At 37.7% G+C, this 22,500-nt stretch overlaps 2 protein-coding genes across 8 annotated transcripts in view; one reads left to right on the top strand and one right to left on the bottom strand.

Annotated features, from left to right (window-relative positions):
• Nucleotides 1-404: 404 nt before the first annotated feature.
• fkbp1b (FKBP prolyl isomerase 1B) lies at nucleotides 405-16,243 on the bottom strand. Of its 2 annotated transcripts, XM_051644239.1 has the most exons (5): nucleotides 16,127-16,200; nucleotides 15,679-15,744; nucleotides 12,180-12,227; nucleotides 1,591-1,703; nucleotides 405-1,089 (listed from the first exon to the last, which is right to left on the bottom strand). In XM_051644239.1, exons 4-5 carry the CDS (start codon nucleotides 1,699-1,701, stop codon nucleotides 961-963), a joined length of 240 nt encoding a protein of 79 aa, XP_051500199.1. In that variant the 5' UTR covers nucleotides 1,702-1,703; nucleotides 12,180-12,227; nucleotides 15,679-15,744; nucleotides 16,127-16,200; the 3' UTR covers nucleotides 405-960. The 2 variants fall into 2 exon arrangements, with proteins under 2 accessions (XP_051500199.1, XP_051500198.1); XM_051644238.1 differs by lacking the exon at nucleotides 15,679-15,744 and having other exon boundaries at nucleotides 16,127-16,243.
• An 815-nt stretch (nucleotides 16,244-17,058) lies between these two features.
• The window catches only part of LOC127409588 (WD repeat and coiled-coil-containing protein-like), a 6,599-nt gene continuing 1,157 nt past the window's right edge, over nucleotides 17,059-22,500 (top strand). Inside the window, exons 1-4 of one of the 6 annotated variants that reach the window (XM_051644234.1) lie at nucleotides 17,743-18,086; nucleotides 18,181-20,104; nucleotides 20,785-20,918; nucleotides 21,060-22,500. The exon at nucleotides 21,060-22,500 is cut by the window's right edge and continues 775 nt beyond it. In XM_051644234.1, the coding sequence (XP_051500194.1) occupies nucleotides 18,221-20,104; nucleotides 20,785-20,918; nucleotide 21,060 (2,019 nt within the window). In that variant the 5' untranslated portion in view covers nucleotides 17,743-18,086; nucleotides 18,181-18,220 and the 3' untranslated portion in view covers nucleotides 21,061-22,500. Of the gene's footprint in view, nucleotides 17,168-17,742; nucleotides 18,087-18,172; nucleotides 20,105-20,784; nucleotides 20,919-21,059 lie in introns of those variants that run through there. The other 5 variants (XM_051644232.1, XM_051644229.1, XM_051644233.1 and 2 more) reach the window with 5 other exon arrangements.

Consider the following 22,500-nt stretch of genomic DNA (forward strand, 5'->3'; position numbering starts at 1 on the left):
TTTTTAATCATTTTAAAAATGCTGTGCATGGGTTGAGAATGACAAAAAAGCAAACACCACACCACATAAACAAATTCTTCTGTAATATAATTTATAAGGTAGTTGAGAACCAATGTGTCAGTTTGTGTGGTTCCTGTACTTTATGTTTTGTCAAGTATGTTATTTTTGCCAACAGTGTCTTGCAAATGTGATTGAAATGAACAGAAAAAGGGTAACCCTTTTCTAAAGTGGTTAATTTGAATAAGCATTATCTTAATTTTTTTATTTAAAAAAAAAAGCATCTTGCTGTCTGAGATGTATTTGCCTAAGTTGACAAATTTTGCCTTTAGCCCCATTGTGCCCTATAGTTATACTAACTAGAATTATCTTTAGTGTGTTAGTTTCAGTCACAAATCAACACCAGATTTTAAAGAGTTCAGATATCTTTAATAAGAGCAAGTTGATAAAATGTTCATTGAAGCCAAAGCACTCCATGGTACATATTCGGTTTGTTCCACCTCTCATGAGTAGATTGACATGAGACTTGCAGCAAATATTTATAAGGGATAATAATATATAAAAGATATACTTAATACAGTAACATTATCATATGCATTCAGCAGGATATACTTTTATCAAAAGTGGCAATGCAGACAGTGGTTGTTTTAATGCCCCTCAGAATATGGAATTATAAACTATTATACTGTAAAATACCAACCCTACTCAAATTCAGTAAGGCAGTGGATTCTGTCTGGTACAAATTAATATACTAATTTGATGATTCTATTTTATTCATACAGCTAGTTTCAAGAAAATGTGACCTAGTATGACAAGAGCACATGTTGAGGTGTGTAGAAAAGTTTTAAAATAACTAAACAGCATCTACACATGGCATTTATAGGCAAAGCACATAAAAGATGGTGGGGCGGGGCTAGTGTTTCTCCATCACGTGAGGACTTTTGCTCTGTAAAAGCTAGCGGTTCACTCCAGTTTCAGTAGTTCCACGTCAAATATAAGAGTGGCATTGGGAGGAATAACACCAGGGTGTCCCGTGGCCCCATACGCCATATCTGGAGTACAGGTGATCTTCGCCCGCTGACCCAAACTCATCTAAAAGGAGATTTAAAAAAATATTAATGGAAATACACAGTAAAAAACAGAAAATTCCAGGGACTGGTCACGATAGACAACTGAATAGTTGATTATTTAGGTAAACTATTATTTTTTAAAAGGTTAAATATTTAATATACCTGTATAATAGTTAAAAAATAGTTAAACTTTTAAAAACGTGTCTTGAGACCCCTGTATTCTGGCCCATTCTGTTGTACTTTTTGTCCAACTGGTTTTAATATAGGAAACACATCGGATCACAAGTGAACTGCCCCTAAGAAACAGGTCCAATTTGGGTTCAGGTGAACCCAAAACCAGCTTAATTATTCAGGGCTTTTGTTTACACCAAATTAATCGTCTTGTCATTTGGGCAACCCACAGACTAGTCGTTTTTGAAAATATCAAGTTTAGCTCATCCTTAGAAAATATAATAAAAAAAACTACAAATCAGAGGGTAAATTTGCCCCAGTATACATGCAGCATAGCAACTGACTCAGTTACCTGTGCAACTCCATCTTCCCATCCCTTGATAACTTCCTGTCGACCAATCTTGAATTTGAAGGGCTTGTTTCTGTCTCGTGATGAGTCAAACTTCTTTCCATTCTGTAGCATCCCTGCAAATGTATAGCAAGAAAGTTAAAGGGATAGTTCACCAAAAATGAAAACTCTGTCATAATTTACTCACCCTCATGCTTTTCCAAACCCATATAACTTTCTTTCTTCTGTGGAACACAAAAGCAGATATCAGGCAGAATGTTAGCCTCAGTCACCATTTAATTTCATTGCATCTTTTTTTTTTTCATATACAATTAAACTGAATGGTGATTGAGGCATTCTGAGTCATTCTGCCTAACATCTTCTTTTATGTTCAGTGCTTTTTAACAGCAAGGCAACTACATTTCCTGGCTAAAACAAAAGACACTGTTCTCAGTTTTTACAGTTAATTCCTCCAGCATGCCTCCGACTTTGAAAAGTCAGGAGTGGTCCATTAAAACGCAGCTGACCCATCAGAGGGAGCAGTTCTGTGCTTATCTAAATCTCTTGTGGAATCTCAGCTTTTGTGATCCAAATTAACAAAAAGAATGAAATATGAAACATTGGCCTAATTCGCCGGATTATTCGGCTGGTTTAAGTAGGTCACCTTTTGCCTCTGTCTATATCACAGGAATGAAATGAGAAAGAGAGAGGAAGATAAAATCAGAATACTCCAGGCTGCCATTGATTAAAGTGTAAGCCCACATAAGCATAAGTTCTTGATATGAGTCGCTGTTAGAAACAATTGCACAAAAGTATGTTACAAAAAATGCAAGGCTACGTCCACATTAATCCTAATACATTCGAAACTGTGGTTTTTGTTTTCAAAACGCTCTCTGTCCGCACTGCCGCTTTCAAGCATTTTCCAAATGTTTCTCGTCCACATCGAAACCTATGAAAACGCTTAAAAATCCCCTTACTGTGCATGCAAAACATTGCCGTACCATGTACGGTCTGAAAAGCAATTGTCCTTGTGTTCCGTTGCCGGACAGCAATTTCAAGTAAACGTCCCATCACCTTTGAACGAATGCAATGTGAAGGCTGTACAAAGTAATATTTATCTTTAATAATGCTATCAAAGTGAATGGCAGGCACAACAACGCTGCTACAACATGCCGCAGTCTTGATTGTTTTTGGGCTGACTGGATCACATGACTGCGTCACATGACAAAAAATGCATCATCGTTTTCAGATATCTCCCTTTTTCCTGTCCACACTACAACAAGAAGACACCGTTTTATCTACTTGGGAAAACATTTTCGAAAAGTTCCAATTTCGCTGTCAAAAACAGCATCTCAGGCTACGTCCACATTAATCTGGACACATTTGAAAACGTCATTTTCGTTTTCGAAACTCTCTCCGTCCACACTGCCGTTTTCAAGCATTTTTCAAAAGTTGCTCGTCCACACTCTAAGGAATGCAATGTAAAGGTTGTACAAAGTAACATGTATCTTTAACGCTATCAAAGTGAATAGCAGGCACAACAACAACCATATTGATTGTTTTGCGTTGAATGGATCACATGACTACATCACATGACAACAAATACATCATCGTTTTTCAGAAAGCTCCATTTTCCCTGTCCACACTACAAAGCAAAGACAGCGTTTTCAAATTTATCCGCTTGGGAGAGCGTTTTCGCCGTCAAAATCGCCGTCTCAGTGTGGACGGAAGGCCTAAACATAATGAAAAAGATGCATTTTCAAATGAAAATGTATTAGTGTAGACCTGGCCTAAACATCGCTCTGTTTGAGAATTACAAGCAGCCCGACACCGCAACAGTGGCTCAACCAATGGGATGATTTTTGGGCTGGGCTATCTGTTTGTCCAACCAATAGCAGAAGGGGTGGGTTCAGGGAACCGTTTGGTAATACTACAATTTTTGCAATTTCGATTCAAACTGAATCTAATTACTCTTAAATCTAAATGTTAAATTTAAATCCTAAGCTGGAGCGTTTTTTTTTTTCAAACACATTTTATTGTTATTTGTTATTAGTCATTTGTTTTATTGTTTTAATAAATGTATTAACATTCAACACCCCATACTGCAATAATAGTTTTTTCCCCCTAAATGATGCAAGCCTTCCCTTTACCTACAGAGATTATACGAAGAGATATTTTCATTACACTGAGTTCAGTAATACCACAAGCACACAATTCACTATTAATCATATCATAGCTTTCATTACGTGTATGGAAACCAGTCTAATTGTGCTTTAGTGAGGACAAAACTGTCTCCACTTCTTTGTTTGTATAAGACTCTGACGCACCATTAGAAGCATTTCTTCTTTACAGTTTGATCCATGGTGAGGGAGATATGAAAGCTCCCTCATGCAGAGAGATGGTTCTTGTACAGTACAGTTTTATCTTACACCCTCCCCCCGTTGACTTAAAAGGAGCTGGGACTTCCAGGAAGCCCCCCACGCCAAGATATCTGCAGAGTGGGAACCATTCCAAAACCGGCCAGTGAATTATAATAGCTGCTTGTTCTTCTACAAGGACAATCTAAAGCTTACTTGTGTATGAAATAAGCCAACTTAATATAACCAGTTCTGGGCTGAAGTTTAGTTTATCAAGCACCATTAATTAAAGATAGAGAGATAATTGGTTTGACCGATATTTTTAGCTGATATTTACACTTTTTCTCTTAAAGGAATGTTCCGGATTTAATACAAGTTTAACTCAATCGACGACATTTGTAGAATGACGTTGATTACCGCAAAAAAATAATGTAGTCAAAAAACGCGGTTACAGTAAGGCAATTACTATAGATGTGAATGGGGCCAGTCCATAAACAATTAAATACACACTGTTTTAAAAGTATAGCCAAAGGCGTAAACATTATACATGTTAACATGATAGTAGTGTGATAAAATGTCTGTTCAACCTGATTTTATTGTGAAAAAAACATTACAGGGTTTATTGACGTTACATCGTCAAGACAACAAAGTTGTAATATTGAACATAACTTCACATTGATATGGTTAATAAGCTATTTTATTACACTAAAGCCATGTTAACATGTATAATGTTTATTTATTGTGGCTGTACTTTTGAAAAAAAAAATTTACTTTAATGTTTATGTACTGGCCCCATTCACTTCCATTGTAAATGCCTAACTGTAACTGCAATATATTGCCTTTTTTTAAATATTGGAGAGACGAGATGAAATAATGTTTTGTGGAAATCAGCATTATGCCACAAATGCTGTCGATTGTGCTTAACTTGTTTTGAACCCTGGAACATTCCTTTAATGTAGATTATTGGTTCTTAAAGCTGAAGTATGTAGTTTCTGCACCACCAAACGGAATAAACTTTGTTTTCACAACAGCTTTCTGAATATGCCCCCCATATGCTTTTGGTCAAGCAAAGAGATAGTCCCACCCCCAACTCACGCCATTGGCTGAGTCACATTGTTGGGGCGGGTCTAAGTGGGTCACTCAAAACAAACAGAGCAATTTTCATAGCGCCACAGAAACACAGTGCTTACAGTTTTTGACTAAATCAACCTATGAATGGCTTACTTATAGTTGTCTCTGCATATTTGGCTGGGATAGAAGAAAGTATTTTAACACAGAAAAAGTTACATACTTCAGCTTTAAATCTCAGGTTTACTGATTAAGTTAAATAAAACCAAAAACAAATATGAACTCACATAGTGGAAAACAAATTGTGCAAAGTGTTGTGATGAATGATATACACTACCGTGTAGTTTTGAAACACTTGACTGAAATGTTTCTCGTGATCTTAAAATCTTTTGATCTGAAGGCGTATGCTTAAATGTTTGAAATTAGTTTTGTAGACAAAAATATAATTGTGCCAACATATTTATTTCATTACAAAACTAAAATGTAATAAAAAAAAAAGATTCTGATTGATGACTTGGACCAAATAATAAAGAAAAGCAGCCAATAAGTGCCCAACATAGATGGGAACTCCTTCAATACTGTTTAAAAAGCATCCCAGGGTGATACCTCAAGAAATTGGATGAGAAAATGTCAAGAGTACACGTCTGCAAATTCTAGGCAAAGGGTGACTACTTTGAAGATGATAAAATATAACACCGTTTTGATTTATTTTGGATTTTGTTTAGTCACAACATAATTCCCATAGATCCATTTATGTTATTCCATAGTTTTGATGACTTTACTATTATTCTAAGCTGTGAAAAAAAAAAAATTATAATAAAGAATGAGTAAGTGTTTCAAAACTTTTGACCGGTAGTGTAGTTTTTGTTGTGTCTAATAGGAGAAATAAACAATAAATAAAAATCGCATATCAGTTATCAGGCACTTAAATACCAAAATAATCAGTATCGGTATCAATATCTAGAAGGTATATTTATTATATAAACAATTGTAAATATTGTTACGTTTCTAAAGCTGCAAATATGTAAAAATGTTTTAGCTGCTGTCAATACATCCATATTGCATGTTTCAGGATCTATCCAGCTTAAAATTTTATATACAAATACATTTGAATAATAATGAGATCAGGCTGCTCTACCTCTAAAAAAAACCACAATTACTGAAATGCCCATCAATTTGAAAGGAAAATACCCCAGGATGCCTATAGAAAAGATTGTTGTACAATTTAAACTATTGAAGATGCAAACGCAGGATCATTACAAGTCACAAAATATCACACGGTTCCCCTCCGACTTATTTTCCATGATAACAATCAGAGCTCATGCAGGGTGCGTGCTTGTTTTTGGCTGACAGATGTAGTGGGGAAAAATTGGAGGTCGTTTTCCGTTACTGAGCCCCAGCGTGAGAGTTCGGTGGGAAAGAGTTTGAATCAGGAGAGCAGGAGGAGGCCAGCGTGGCTATTTTTACCTCTGCATACAGTATCCATCTACAGCAGCCGCTTTCTCCCCATCAGCTTCAAATGTAATCAGAAGCACGTTTCCTTAATGCAACTGCTCAAAAACATGTCGGCAGAACAGCGCACATTACACGGTTCATGTATCATCAAAGAGAGAAAGCTGAGAACAGTGCTATCAATTTGTGTTGGGTGATGGCAAATTAAAAGTAAATACTAATCTTTCTCTTATAATCTTTATTTATTGTTATGAGCTGCTTTTATAAAAAAAGAAAAAAGTATCTCAAAATTATAGAAAAGTCTCAAAATGTAAGTAGTATTACATTTTAACTATATCTTAGAATGTAAGTATATCAATATATATCCTTACAGAGAGTCCGGTCGTGTCTTCATTTTGTTTAATTATCTCCATGCTAAATTTACTCTCATATTGCAGTCTGATGTATGGTGGCCTGCATTACTTATACCCAGAACTTAAAACCCTGGCTGCATCCCAATTTGCACACTATCTGTACTGTATAGTGTGCAAGATTAGAATTAGTGTGTAATTCTAATTCTGGCATAGTAAGTTGAAAATAGAATGCCAAAGGTGCCAAGATGGTATACTGTGACATGAGTAAATTGCAACCTGGTCTCATAGAATCAAGTTACTGTTAGGTTATGGGCATTTGGAGTAATTTTGCAGTCAAGTACTCTAAACCATAAAAAAAACAAATATCGATCACTTGAAATGTATAATTTAAATTAAACAAAAAGAAAAATGAATTCAAAAATGACAAAAAAATAAATAAAAAATTTGCACTCCACATTGAAACATACTACATTCTAAGTCTTCTGAAGCGATACAGTCACTTTAAATAATGTATATTTTCTTTTTGGGGGAACTATATCTTTAACAATGTTATGCATCCACAGTGCCAACCAATGCTTAGAGTTGTAACAGCAAAATTTAGGTGAGAGAAGCACTTTCATTGTTGCGTAAGGCAGAAAAATGCACAAAGAAAAATTAAGTTGCAATATTCAAGTAGGTATTTTACTGGTCGAACATTTAACAGTGAACGAGTACTCGATTAATCGACTACTCATGCACATCCTTAGTTATTATAGGTAAATTTTTGCAATACTATTTTTACGTGGCTTGTTGTACGTATTGCAGAAGTTTCCTGGTAAACTGAACACTAGAGGCGCAACAACAACAATGACTTTAATTTACTTTTACACAAATAACAAGTCACACACCAGATTAGCAGTTCATAAACACTTACTTTTCTCCCTGTTCCTCACGCAATGCTATCTTATGACATCTAAACACTTACTATAGCTCATGACTTCTAAGGCAATATATTTTAATGTCTGCATTACATAACCAACTACATTTATAAACTTGTTTAAATGCAATCAAACTGTGCGGTAGCTTAACTGATAGAGTATTGCGGTCCTGAAGAGGATTAGGGTGGGGAAGGGAGTTCGGTTTTGTTGATTTAAAAGAGCATTAACCTTAAAAATCTCATCTGTTATGGAGAAAGTTTTACTCACTTTTAGCACTACACAGCGGAAATTTCACCCCGGAACTGCCTCGATACGTTTAATGAACCACATAATGTCATTTAGCAAAGATGACACCACAGTCATGTCATTTTCATGAGATCAGGGGTGCACATTTCTTTTAAAATAAGGAAAATAAAATTCTACCATGACAAGCACAAACAGTAACGCTTAAGGCCGAAACATACTCTACGCAAGTACATGAACGCAGACGCATCTTGCAACGCAAGCTCGATTTCACGTGTCATTGCGTTCTAAAATGTGTCAGACCTCAATTCATAACTTAAAGCAACTACGTGTTGCATTCTCAATGTTGCCACAAGGGGCACTAGAGCAAGATCAGTGTAAACTGTCCGCTTCTACGATGTTTTCTCTTTCAACTCAACTACTGTCATGGCGGAGCAACAATTTGAAAAGAATATTGCTGAACAAGTAAGTTAAAGTTAAAGATGCATCTCACTGCTTTTTCAGCGTATCATGCTGTGAGCTTATTATTTTTTAAATATGCTGAAGTTAAAGGAATATTCCGGGTTCAATGCAAGTTACGCTCAATCGACAGCATTTGTGGCATAATGTTGATTACCATGAAAAATTATTCTGACTCGTCCCTCCTTTTCTTTAAAAATAGAAATCGAGGTTACAATAGGGAAGTGAATGGGGCCAATTTTTAGAGGGTTTAAAGGCAGAAATGTGAACCTTATATATTTTAAAAGCAGTTAGATTCATTTTTCTGTTAAAAATCATGTTATGAGCTATAGTTGTTTAAATCTTTATTTTTTTTCAGTCGTTTTAGGGTTTTATGGTTTGTTGACATAGTCATGGCAATGAAGTTGTAAAATTGGCTATAACATTTTGTGGTCATCAATATTATTCCACACATATTGTCAATTTAGCTTAACTTGAATTAAACCCGGAATATTCCTTTAAAATAACATTTACTTTTTAAAATGTGTCTTGAGACACTTACATTTTGTACTGCATCTAGCTTCTTTTAACTCAAGAAATGTTATAGTAAAGATGCTCTGGAACAGTGGTTCTCAAACTTTTTGACTCCAAGGCCCCCCATTCTCCAAGACAATATTTGCCCCCTCTGCATGGAAATTAAGGGTGTCAATAGATTTAAATAATCAATTAATTTCTTGATTCCAGAGGAACTGTTTCAGGAACCTACATCTTGATTTTTAGCAGTTCAGGCATCAGGTTCACAAAACTTATAGTGCGATTTTTTTTAAAATTGCTATCAGGGTGCCATAATCTTGGAACTCCACAGAGGAAAAATCCACCAATCATACAGACATCTATTTAGAGCACATTTATACATAGTGTTGCCATTGTTATTAATAGAGCAGCCAGTCACGGACGGTCTGATGTCTTCCTGAGCTCTAATAATCCACCCCAAGGGATCTAACAGGACTGGGCTAATTGATTTGTTCTGCCCGGCTGGGCCAGAGAAAGCTGGGGCCCCCCCCAGCAATGTACAACCTGAACATTATGGTATTAAATTACAAAGTGGAAAGTAAGTCTAGGTGGCTTTTCTACTACTTTCAAAGAGTTTTTCCAGTTATTATTCAACCAAGTAAAAAGTTCAGTGTTTCATCATTAACTAATAATGTATTGTTATGACTACGCATTTCAAATAAAGGCATAGCTAAATTATAATTTTTTTTTAACATTATTGGGGGTAGATCAAAGTCCCTCTACACGGATACAGTTAGATGCAATAAATGGACCATTTTCCAAGAGTTCAATAAGTGTAGCACTGCATGGTGAAATATTTCCAAACTGCTCTCATAAAATCACACTATTATACCAGCATTTTTGCAAAATGCTTTTTACGTAGCTCTTTGTACATATCGGGGTAGTTTCCAGGGGAAATGAACAGTAGAGGCACTACAGCAACACCTACTTTTCATTTTCACACAAATCTAGAGTAAAACAGCCGATTATCAGATCATAAACACTTTTCACTCACACAGTGCTATCTTATTACATCAAAACATGACTTGTAAGGCGATACATTTAAACATTTGCATTACATAACCTTTGTTAGAACATTAACCTTAAAACCTCATCTGTTAAGGAGAAAATCTAACTTGCTTTTAGCGCCACCCAGTGAACATTTCACCTTGGAACTGCTGCGATATTATTTTGCAAAAATGTCACCACTCACGTAATTTTCATGAGACTGGTTATAGCAGTTTATGCTGATTTTAACTCTTTGCATGTTCCTTTACAAGAAGCCAGAAAACATTAAATCAAAATTGATCCCATTTCCTTTATATTTATAGTATTACACTTAATACTACATATACTACAATATTACATAGTGAATGCCCCTGGTTGTATTCATCAATGTATGATGAATGCCACTGGTTCTATTGAGCCAAAACACAACAAACAAAAGAAAAAGTGTGTTTCACTCTTGACCTTTAAGACATGTTTAAATGAGGTCTAAAGTTGACACATTCAGGCAGAACTCTCGCTTTTACTATATACTAGAACTTGCCAGTAGACAGCACTGGCCAGGCGACTGTGAGTTGAGCATCTGACTGTCATTAGCACTCGGAGTCAATACGGCACTTCTGCAGTACTTAATATAGCACTGCAGGGCCTTAGCTGAGAGCACCAGAGCCCTGGAGTGAACCAGATACAGCAAAAGCGCATTAGAGAAAAAGAGAGAGATAGAGAGTCAAGTAATTGCTATTCAGTGACACACACTTTTTAGCCGTGTCAATAGAGCAAATGTCTAGAATATGGAACAGGAGAGATGGAAATGTTTTGCCAATGACTCATTTACAGGAAAGTCTTTATTTTGAAAGCTCATTCATCTTTTCTCGAACACAAAAATTGAAACCCCTGGCAGTCTTTGGTTTTGAATGTAAAATCTGTCTGGAATGGCAGTCTGTCGCCACAGGATAATTAAGCAAATAAATGGAATTTTTTGAGGAATCTTGTTTTGAGGAAGTTAAATGTCACAAAGAAACACAAAGACCTTTATATGCCATTAAACTTTTTTTTTATAGGTCAACTACTATATGGGATATACTAGTGAGGACACAAAGAAATCCAAATGTGACAAATGCATTCATAGCTCTTTTACCTTCAAAAGCCACATCCACACTAATACGGTTTCGTTCATCACAAGAAAGACATTTTCTTCTGCCGAAAACTGAGCATTTTTTCAAAAACGCTCTCCTTTACCACATACTTTGGAAAGTAATCAAATTAGGAACGAAAACAGATTAGTGTGGATGTGGCCAAAAACAACAAAAAATAAATTTTGAATGTACTAATCGCCATCAGACAACATGGCATCAAAGATTTCAGAGGTGGAAGGCCTTATAATATACATTAATAGGGCTGGAACAACTAATCAATAAAATCGGTAAAAAATCTGTAATGAAACGTCAACAACAAATTTCATTAACTTTTAGTAACGTATAGGATACATTCATTTAAATTTGTTTTCAAAGCCTTCGATTTGCACATTTTTTTAAGGAAACCATTGGGTAAGATGGAATAACAAATATAGGCTGCAAACACTGGGGCTCTATGGTACTTAAAAATATTGCTCCATTTACTTAAACGACACTGACTTAACCATCGCTGTGAGTTTGGGGCAGTAGTATCTGTTTGTTTGACCAGTGGAAGACGAAGGGATTATTCGGGAAAGCTGTTTGAATACAGTGTTTATTTTTGCCATTACGTTTGGTGATGCTATTGTGGCACAGAAATGACACTCTTCAGATAAAAAAATGTATCCAATGAATTGATTAATTGAAGAAATAATCAACAGATTCGTTTTAGATTTTGAAAATAGTTAGTTGCAGCCCTATATATTACGTTGTGAAAGTAACGATGTGAACGGAATGAGAGAAAGAGAGCTACATGTAAATGCTGAATTTATCTTGTGGTTTAGTTAACATCCTGTATAACTAGATGGACTTTTTACAATTTATAAACCCCACTAAAAGGAGGTGATCAGTTTCTACCTGAGTGTTCAAAGAGAAACACTTAAACATTGAGAGGAAAGAAAATATTAAACAAGGAGAGACGGAATGTTGTTATCGACATCCTGTTTCCTGTCTGTCTGAGCTGGTAGTCTGCAGGGCGTGCCAGCTGCTGAAACAAATATCCAACAAACAGCATATGAGAACATTTACAAACAGCGGATGTGACAGATTGTTTACCTATGTAATGTACGACGCATGTCTGTCCTTTCTTCGGAAAGGTTCTTCCTGTAATAAAAAAGGAGAACAAGAAGTTAGTGATCATTCAAAGCATGTGAACCTTCATTTCCAAAGTATTCCGGCAGCATCTCTGTTTGGTGATGAAAGAGGCCTTTTCAACTTAGAGCTAATGTTTTTAATACAATAACTTCTACTTGTGTTTGCCCCAGATGACATTCCCACTGACTGTCTGATGGATATTGTAAACAAAAATGCACAAGTTGGCTAAAATCGCCACCCACAATCAAATCAAAGCAAATCTCACCCAACTCTCCATCCCAGAAACCCCCAAACTCTAAAATACGGGACAATAGACATCCCATACCGGACAACATCATTTAGGCCGAAATACGGCATGTCCCGGCTGATAGGGACAGTTGGCAACCCTTTGTGGAGATGATAGAATGGTGGCTATGTAGTTATATATGTCTCGACTGCATCAAGCTTTTGGAGCATTTGTTTTGACGCTGTCCAACATGGAGAAAAGTGATCGAATTACCTAAGATTCAAGGTTTATGCTAATATATACTGTATTCACTCACTGAGCACTTTATTAGGAACACCTGTACACCTTCTTATTCATGCAATAATCTAATCTGCCAATTGTGTGGCAGCAGTGCAATGCATAAAATCAAGCGGATATGGGTCAGGAGTTTCAGTTAATGTTCACATCAACCATCATAATGGGGAAAAAATTTAATCTCAGTGATTTCGACCGTGGCATGATTGTTGGTTCCAGGCAGGCTGGTTTGAGTATTTCTGTAACTGCTGATCTCCTGTGATTTTCACACACAATAGTCTTGAGAGTTTACTCAGAATGGTGCCAAAAACAAAAAACATCCAGTGAGTGGCAGTTCTGTGGACGGAAACGCCTTGTTGATGAGAGAGGTCAACGGAGAATGGCCAGACTGGTTTGAACTGACAGAAAGGCTACGGTAACTCAGATAACCACTCTGTAAAATTGTAGTGAGCAGAATATCATCTCAGAATGCACAACACATCGAAACTTAAAGTGGATGGGCTACAACAGCAGAAGACCCCGTTGGACACTATATAATTTGTTTGTTTTTTTCATTTGTAATTTGCTCTAAATTACTTCACAAACCTCAAAGGGAATCCTAGAAATCACAGCGGGGGGGGGGGGGGGGGGGGTAATGTCTGATTAATGTGTGGGAGCTGGACAGGAATGTGTGCCACATGACAGCAGGCTGGTGGGGGTCAGATAGGATGTCAGTCAAGAATGGCCCACCAACACAAGAGACCATGGCGCTCATTCCTGACACTGATGACCCCAGCAGACTGTTCTTCAGTTTGATTACTTGTGCCAATGTAGCAGATATATAAAAAAAAAGTGTTATATTTACACAAAATTTCCCCCCATTGTTCTTTCCCTGATGAGCCTATTGGTTGTATTTTCTCCTGTGTTCGCATAACTCCACCCCCCTTGGGTCACCCTTCTTAACATCCGTTTCCCATTTACCTCTTCCCTTTTCCAACATGTCACGCTATGAAGAGAAATAATGGCGTTATGGGACATTGCAGCGTTTAAAAATCCTATTTATTCTTTTATTTTCTCATTAGAAAATAAACTCCTCTGAAAGGAGTTGTGCTGATTCTACCCACACAAAAACACAATGCAGACAAGTTACACCAAGAATCATATGAGCTCATGGCCTCTCCAGCAGCCATCATTATACAGTGCACTTAAAGTATTTAAAGCTAGTGATCCATCGATATGGGTTTTTGAATGGCCTATGCCGATATCTAGAGAGCATGATGGCCAATAGGCTGATATAATGCAGATATATATATTAGAGGTAGACCGATATGTTGGTTTTACGATTAATCTGTGCCGATAGCTGCTTTTTGGAACTATCGGTGTGACTCCAGCCAGGTCTCCTAAGCAACCAATTTGGCCTGGTTGCTAGGGAGGGTAGAGTCACATGGGGTAACCTCCTTGTGGTCACTATAACGTGGTTCGCTCTCGGTGGGGCACGTGGTGAGATGTGTGTGGATGCTGCGGTGGATGGCGTGAACTGAGATTCGTCCTCCGCCACCCGGATTGAGGCGAATCACTACGCCACCACCACTTTAGAATGCATTGGGAATTGGGCATTCCAAAAAAAAAAACGAAACCAAACTAAAACTAAAACTTTTTTCCAAAAAACAAAACAATCTTTGCCGATAGTTGCCGATATTTTTTATTTTGATTAGATAAATCAACAAGTGTTCTAAATTGAAGCGAGAGCATGGAAAGAAAAATGTGACTATACAGAAACGTGCCCCGTGGCACATACATTGTGTCTCCAACTTTCTTGTGAATAATAATAAAAAACCTCACCTGGTGATATATAAAACCTCAATCTGGTAAATATAGGCTATAAAAGCTTAATTTGGTAAAAATACTTTAATATAGAGCATTCTAACTAAGCCAATTCTCCATCATTTCAAAATAAGAGTCCCGAAATAAGTAAGTGTATTTTGGGCTTGTTTATAGTTAAATGTCCTTCATTTTTCCTGGCTATAGACTGAATCTGGATTTTTGTTAATTTTGTACTCTTGTAGCCTCTGTCTGTGCCCATCGTAGTATGGAAAGACTACGATTTGTATTTTTATTTTCATATACTTTTAAAAATTGGTTGTAGGGCTATCCGACCACGTTAGTTATCGTATCGGCAAAATCCAATATCAGTCGACCTCTAATATATATGATATTACACATAGTAAATGATATGTACATAAAATAGCTCAAAAATACATTTCATTTTATTTAGCATAATATTTACTAAATTTCACCCAAAACTTTTACTTTGTTAAAATAAAATAAAATAAAAAGATAAATTATTCAAACAGAAAAGTAAGAAGGGTCTGTTCTCACCCAAAACCGCATAGATCAACTTCAGAAGACATTGATGAAACCACTTGAGTCTTGGATTACATTTATGCTGCCTTTATTTGCTTTTTGGAGCTTCAAATTTCACTTGCATTGGGTTGGCATGAGGGTGAGTAAATGATGAGAGAATTTTCATTTTTGGGTGAACTATCCCTTTAATAAAGTGTTTGCATAATTGCAAAAAAAAAAAAAAAAAAAAATTAAAAAAATAAATAAATAAAAAGTAGTCAGCCCAAAACAAAGATGAAAATACATTTCCAACCATTTCGCTCACAAAACAACTTTGTGTAAATAAAATGACAACAATAATAATAATCTATTTATTGTCAAAGATACCAAATGCATGATGCCTGCAATGATGCAAATAATGCTGCAAACATGTAATGCAACAAGTGCCACACACACCAGCACATTACTTTGCCATAAGACCATATCAAGTCTCAGAAATCCAGTAACTCTGCCAACTGTGCCAAATTACCCAGCAATACCCCCAAAGATTACCCTTCAAAGCTCATGTCTAGCCAGTTCTGCCATCTGATACACACATGATCACCATTATTTACTTACATTTCATAAGAAAAAAATAGACAACTGCTTCGTGTAGAAGAAATCCAGCAGATATAGTTCTGTCAGCTGCTGAGAGGAATCATAATGAGTGTGGGTCAAACAGAAATTCAATTAGTTGGCACACATGCCTCATATTATCAACTGGGATAAACATGTTTAATCCCTGACTAGACAGAGAGCGGGAATATCCCGCCCCGCAACCTCATAGCGATGAGTTCACACTGGCTGGGGATTTCATTAGAAACGTGTCCTCATATTCACATCTTTCCATATAAAATCCTTTTACAGATTCAAGAATGTAGCTGTATTATGTAATAAAAGCGGCAGAATTTTCCAACAATGCCGATTTTAGCGCTACAATGTATCAAAACATACGTCCCAAGCCCCATTCACTCTCGAAGACCGTTAGAATTCGAATTTTAAAACTTGTTACATTGTAGCTTCTTACCGTCTCCTGGAGATATTGTTTCAATTTCAACACCCATTCTATTCGCGCGGCCAGATCCTCCAGCAGAACTCACTGCAGACAGAGAGAGAGAGAGAGAGAGAGAGAGAGAGAGAGAGAGAGAGAGAGAGAGAGAGAGAGCGATATGAGGCAGCAGCGCTATTGCACTCCGCCCACTGTCATATCAAATCTAACTGATCTAGTTACTGATCAAGTGCCAATATTAGTTGGCACTAGGACATAAGATTACTTTCTGATGAACTCGTCTAAGCGTTTTTATACAATACCTGCAAATTATTTTTGGAATTTCATATAGCGGACTGTGTAAAATCTATGTGTAAATGCCTCACTGACCAAAACCAAGGTTACTACAATGTATGTTTAATTATATTGCTATTATCTGTTTAATAAATGCAGAACAGACATTTTCAATCATAACTAAATAAGAGTTAGACTAGAATTACAATAATATATACACCATGATACAGCTCAAATTTGGTCATAGTATGACTCCAAGTGGTCATGTCAAACGGCTGTTTGAATAGATAAGAGTTCGCTCGGCTGCGTCAGCTGTGGCGTCGCGTCATGCGCGTCGCGTTTTTAAGACGTCGTGTTATTTGGGGCCGTTCACACCGAACATGTTATGGCACTAAAAATAGCTAGACGCAGCGCTATGTGTTTTGAGATACGATTTTAATTTATTTTTTAACTTGACACTGCCTAAAAAACGTGGTGCTTGTGCACAAAACCCCGAAAAAAACAACGAGATGCATGTTTACTCACAGCAGGACAAAAATAGTTTTTAAATGCGTCCTGTTTCATTCTGCCTTTGCGCTTAAAACTGTTTAAAAAACCAAAAACGCGTCTTGAGTGAACGCCCTCATAAAACTACAATTCCCAGAAAGCAATGTAATGATTGCACTTCCGTTTGTCCATGACTTCAAACATATCCGCGGGGAAACGTGACGGAAAGAGCTCATGCTCACAAGATTTTAGTCTGCGAGGAGTTGCCATGGTTTCCTCTGTGTTGTGAATATCATTATGGTATGTATGTTTATAAACTTTCTTTCTTTTCTTTTTTCATTATTCCTTTTTCTTTTTTTCTTTTTTTTTTACTATTGACTGTTAGTTTGACAGCTATTACAGGCTAGCATGTTCTGTATTTGTTTAAAGTGAATGCGGATGATTTTCGCCACTGCCCCTTGCATAAAATCACCATGGTGATCATAGTTTCATCCAAATTATAGTAGATAATGAGTGGCGGGTAATTTCAAGTTATCGCAGTTTTAGTGTATTAACAGTAGTCTAACTAATGCAACTACGATAATACTCAGTCCTTATATATATATATATATATATATATATATATATATATATATATATATATATATATATATATATATTATTTATAATTTGATTAATCGGCATACTTCTTACATGTCATCATTTGTTATAGTAAACTGACCTATAGTAAAGTGTACCATGGTACTCTTTCCTCTAAAATCTACAGTTCTTGTTACAACTGTAAAACCGTAATAAATTAATACAGGTTCTCCTTAAGTGTAAGAAGGTTTCAGGATTTTTTTTTTGCCATTATGTTTAGCCTAATTTTTGTAAAATTATTGTATCAACAATAACTGTAATAACTATGGTATTTTGATGGCAACTATGGTAACCTTTTGTAAGGGGAGTCTTTTTGACATCCAAAGTTCCAATGTTCAAAGGGACATTTTTGTACTGTAAAGTCCTTGCTTACATCTTGCTTATCATAGTTTTGTGTTTTTCTGACTAAGGACAGAAAAAAAAAAAAAACAGTCAAAGAGGTACCATCCAAACCTCAGAGAGTTTTATGACGTTGGAGGTCATGTTAGACTAATCTGGTGGTCATCCCTGAGAGAAACCTCACTCTAGCCTATAGGATTAGAGAGAGAGAGAGAGTGAAGAGGCTTTATTTATTCTTGGAGTAAGTGATGGCACTCTTTTCCTATTCAAGCACAGAGTTACAACTATCTCTCTTTGACCGAACTCCACTTTGTCTTTATCTGTTGTATGACCAGGAATATCATCTTCCTTTCCACTGGAGAAACTGACCCAAGTATGGAGCTAGGAAAAGCCAAGCTTCTGAGAACAGGCTTGAATACTTTGCACCAAGCCATTCACCCCGTACATGGAATAGCCTGGACGGATGGTAAACAGGTTTGTCTCACGTCTTTGTATTCGCTTGATGGCGAGCCTAAATTTGGCGACACAAATGTCATTGGACAGTTTGAACACGTCTTGGGACTCTTTTGGGGGCCCCTATGCTGTTCCGGGTCCCCAGCTTTGCTTGCCGTACAGCATAAGAAGCACATTACGGTATGGCAACTTCAGCTAAGCGCTTTGGAACAGAATAAACTCTTGTGCACGCAAACGTGCGAGATGAGCGAACCGTTCCCACTTTTGTTCCAGGGATGTGTCTGGCATCCCAAAATGGACATTTTAGCTGTGTTGACCAAGCGGGACACCTCTGTCCTGTTTTCTGTGCGGATTGATAATCGTCGGGTGAAAGCTGACATCAAGGGCAGCGGCCTGATCCATTGTGCCTGTTGGACTAAAGATGGAACCCGACTTGTGGTTGCCATTGGTAGCGCGTTGCACTCATACATTTGGAATGATATCCAAAAAAGCCTGGTGGCATGTTCCTTCTGCCCCATTTTTGACATAGGTGGCTATATTTGTGCCATAGAGTCCACAAACGAGGCACAGGTTGCTGTAGCTACAGAGCTTCCTCTTGATAAACTTTGTGGGCTCAATGCAGGCACCACCTTTGACTTACTGAACGATTCTGAACCATCACCGTCCTGCCAAGCTCCTGTTCTGATGGTGGATGCAGACAATTATTTGGACTCTCGGAGGAGGTCATGTGATTCAGAGCGTTCAGGACATGCCTCGTCGGCCGGACCCATAGATCTAATGCACATTCTCGCCAAACACAGAAAATCAGACCCAAGCCCACTCATTCACTTGAGGCGTCAAGATCATTCGACCGCGTCAGGTCAGGACTCGTCGCATCTAATTTTGGTGACATACGAACGCAAGGTCACCACCACGAGAAAAGTCAGCATCCCTGGCATCTTGGTTCCTGACATCATTGCCTTTGACCAAAGTGGAAGCACTGTGGCCGTGGCCTCCAACACTTGCAACATGATCCTGGTTTACTGCATCACAGATTCTTCCATGCCCAATGTCCAACAGATCCAGTTGCAGAAGAACGAGAGGCCCAAAGGGGTGTGCTTTTTCACCAATAAGATGCTGCTCTTCATGATTGGCCGGCAGAAGTCTAATGATCCAACTTTCCTCCCCTCCACCAACACAGACAAGTACATCTTGAGGCTGATGACTAAAGAGCTGGTATTCGACGAGGAAGCTGCCACCCCAGTGGTTCCCAAGCAGGAGTCGCCAAGCCAGCATCATGGGATTAGGCGACATTCTGAGAACTTCTCCAAAGAGGACTATCTATCAATTAAGGATCTAATTCTTCCAGGAGGCTCTGTGATTGCTTCACCAACCAGTAGGAGGAAACTAATTGAGGAAGTTCGTAGCTCAGAAATGAGCCCTGTGGCGAGCTCGGCTGACTTCTCGGACAGAGCTGCATCTAGTGCCTCCTCTGTTACTCTGGAAACCTATGAAATGGATCACACCATCCATATGGCCACGCTAGCCGTAGCAAGTCAGACCAGCCGCGATTCAAGTCGACCGTGTTCGCCCAGGTACGAGGCCTCGGACAAATTTTACTCCGATGCCACACCGCCAAAGAACAGCTGCCAATCCAAAGACAAGAAAGTGGAGCAGCTAACGCAGAATATGGAGAGTATATTTGCACGCTTTGCAGACGTCCAGCAGTGCCTCTCAGAAATCAGAAACTTCACCCAAAATGGCAAGAAGATGACATGCAATTATCCATCTGCTTGTGAACCACAATATGTGTACATAACATGTCAGGTATGAAATTATCTGTTATTTTCCTTTGTCATGATCCTTATACATTTTTACAATGAAGTCTAAACTTAACTAGGGAAAGTCTGAAAACTTCTGTTATAGAAAAATGGAGACCAATATCATCTACAGCTGCAAGTCTTTTGATATTTGGTTAATCTGACAATTATGGTTGAATAATCAAATAAAGGCAAATTTTTGCCTCGGCAGCTGTGAAAACTTCAATTGACCAAATATGGTCTTCCACATTGGTCCACTGTGATTCTTCGAAATGTTCACATTGGTTCATAATGTTATACTGCAAAATATATAATTTGTATTTAAACATCAATTTTAAAATTCAGATAAACAATACCCAACAAAGTACATGATTTTGACTTGTGTAGCAACAGTAAATCCTAATCCAATTCAAGACCCTACAAAGCCCATTTTACTCTTAGTCAAACCATCAGGCTGTTTAGCATTCTGAAGCATCACACCAACACATAATTCCTCTCACTCTTTTAAGCACAACACTTTGTCAGGAGATGTCAGATTGAAGTGATTCTGTTGACCTTTGCAAAACTTGTCTTAGATGAATCGTCATACTTAATCCATATTCCATGATCACATGACCGTGTCTATTGTGAATGGTGCTTGATATGTGCTCAAAGTGAGTCAAAAAGCCATTGTGTTTATCAAATTAGTCTCTCTCTCCAGAAACAGTTGTCAGAGAATGTGTATACAGACGAAAGAAGACCTCTGCTCTTGTGTGGGGGCCGGATCTGTCTACGTGTAGTGCAGGAACTCTTCGGCCTGACGGTTGTGGAGATGATGCATGGTACGTCTGAAAGAAATTTTCAAGAGGAATGATTGCCTGAACAACAATACTTAATTGTCAACTCTGCTGAGTGCAAGGAAAACATCCTAAAAATCAATCCCACCACCTTGATCACTAATAGTATTTGTAATAACATTACAGACTCTGGTGCGACAATTCAAGACGCATATTATTGCATGGATTAACTGATATTATGCATGAAAATTTGGATAAGAGTTGCTGCCATTTCACACTGTGAGAAGCACCTTACAATTTCTAAGGTAACTTGAACGTGTCTTTGCCAAAACCCTATTTTAATAAGGAGCAGATGGGATCAATTAAAATTAGATTGTGTGCAGATTTTGTTTTCCTTTGTTGAGGACAGTTAGTTCAGTGTGCTTTGGCTTCGTTTTAATTGTCAGTGACGAAAATAGGAAGCGATTATGAGGTGCAATCGGATTAAAGGGTTTTAGTTTGAATCAGCTTACAGCCTTTTGTGTTGGGGTCTCTACAGCTGATATATGCTCGATCTGCTGTAACCCTCACATTTATGCTAAGACCTTTTTGAATTATTGAACATTTCATCCCATAGGAAAGACAAAAATGCAAATGAGTTCTCTTTAATACCTCAGTTGTTTCTCTTAGACAGTAATGAAGTTAAATGAAGAACAAATGGAGACTTTGAAAGTCTCGAGCCCGTTCACACATGCAGCGACTAGCTGGCGACTTCAGGCAACATGAGTGACAGCGACGAGATGTGGGCATGTCCAGCGCCTTCAGAAAGTTAAGACAAGTTCAACTTTATGCAAACCAGGAGTGACTTTTGGGAACAACAACCAATAGGAGTAAAAATGGTGCAAGTGGAGCTCACATCATCCATCTCCTATGAGATAATGCGGACAAGACGGAGAAGTTAAAGTGTCTGTGCACGATTTCACTGTTCTAAATAAATTTTTCTGCAGAAACGCACCAAGCTCCTCATCCTCCCCGTACGGCAATTGTAAGCTAGGGCAGTTCCCGCCAACCTCCCATCCACAGGACAGCAACAAAAGGGCCCCACATTCTGTACCTCGTCCTGGGCCACGCCCCAATAATAACTATAATATATTATGCATAGAAATAATTATGTATAGAAAAGAATTTGTAGGCAGTCTGAGTGAGTTTTATTTGTACATTGATAGTTTGTTCATTTTGTTTTTAAAATGATGCAATGAGCACTGCTGCAGTTTATATGAAAACACTCTCTCCTGCAGAATGCTCATTTTGGTTCTGATTAAAAAAGGATTAGAATTATATCTTAGTTTTACCGGCAATATGTCCAGGTCTTACCAGACGTACAGTCCACCAATAACGTTAGAGCAACAGCAGTAGGAACGCCCACTAGCAACTTCACAGTACAGATGCTAGTGACTTCCAGCGATAAAGACAACATGTGTGAACAGGGCTTAAGACTCTAGTAATCATACATAAACTCACTGAGAACTTTATTAGGAACACCTGTACACCTACTTGTTCATGCGATTATCTAAACAGCCAATCGTGTGGCAGCAGTGCATAAAATCATGCAGATACAGGTCAGGAGCTTCAGTGAATGTTCACATCA

Source organism: Myxocyprinus asiaticus, chromosome 19, assembly GCF_019703515.2.
Source record: "Myxocyprinus asiaticus isolate MX2 ecotype Aquarium Trade chromosome 19, UBuf_Myxa_2, whole genome shotgun sequence".
Lineage (NCBI taxonomy): Eukaryota > Metazoa > Chordata > Actinopteri > Cypriniformes > Catostomidae > Myxocyprinus > Myxocyprinus asiaticus.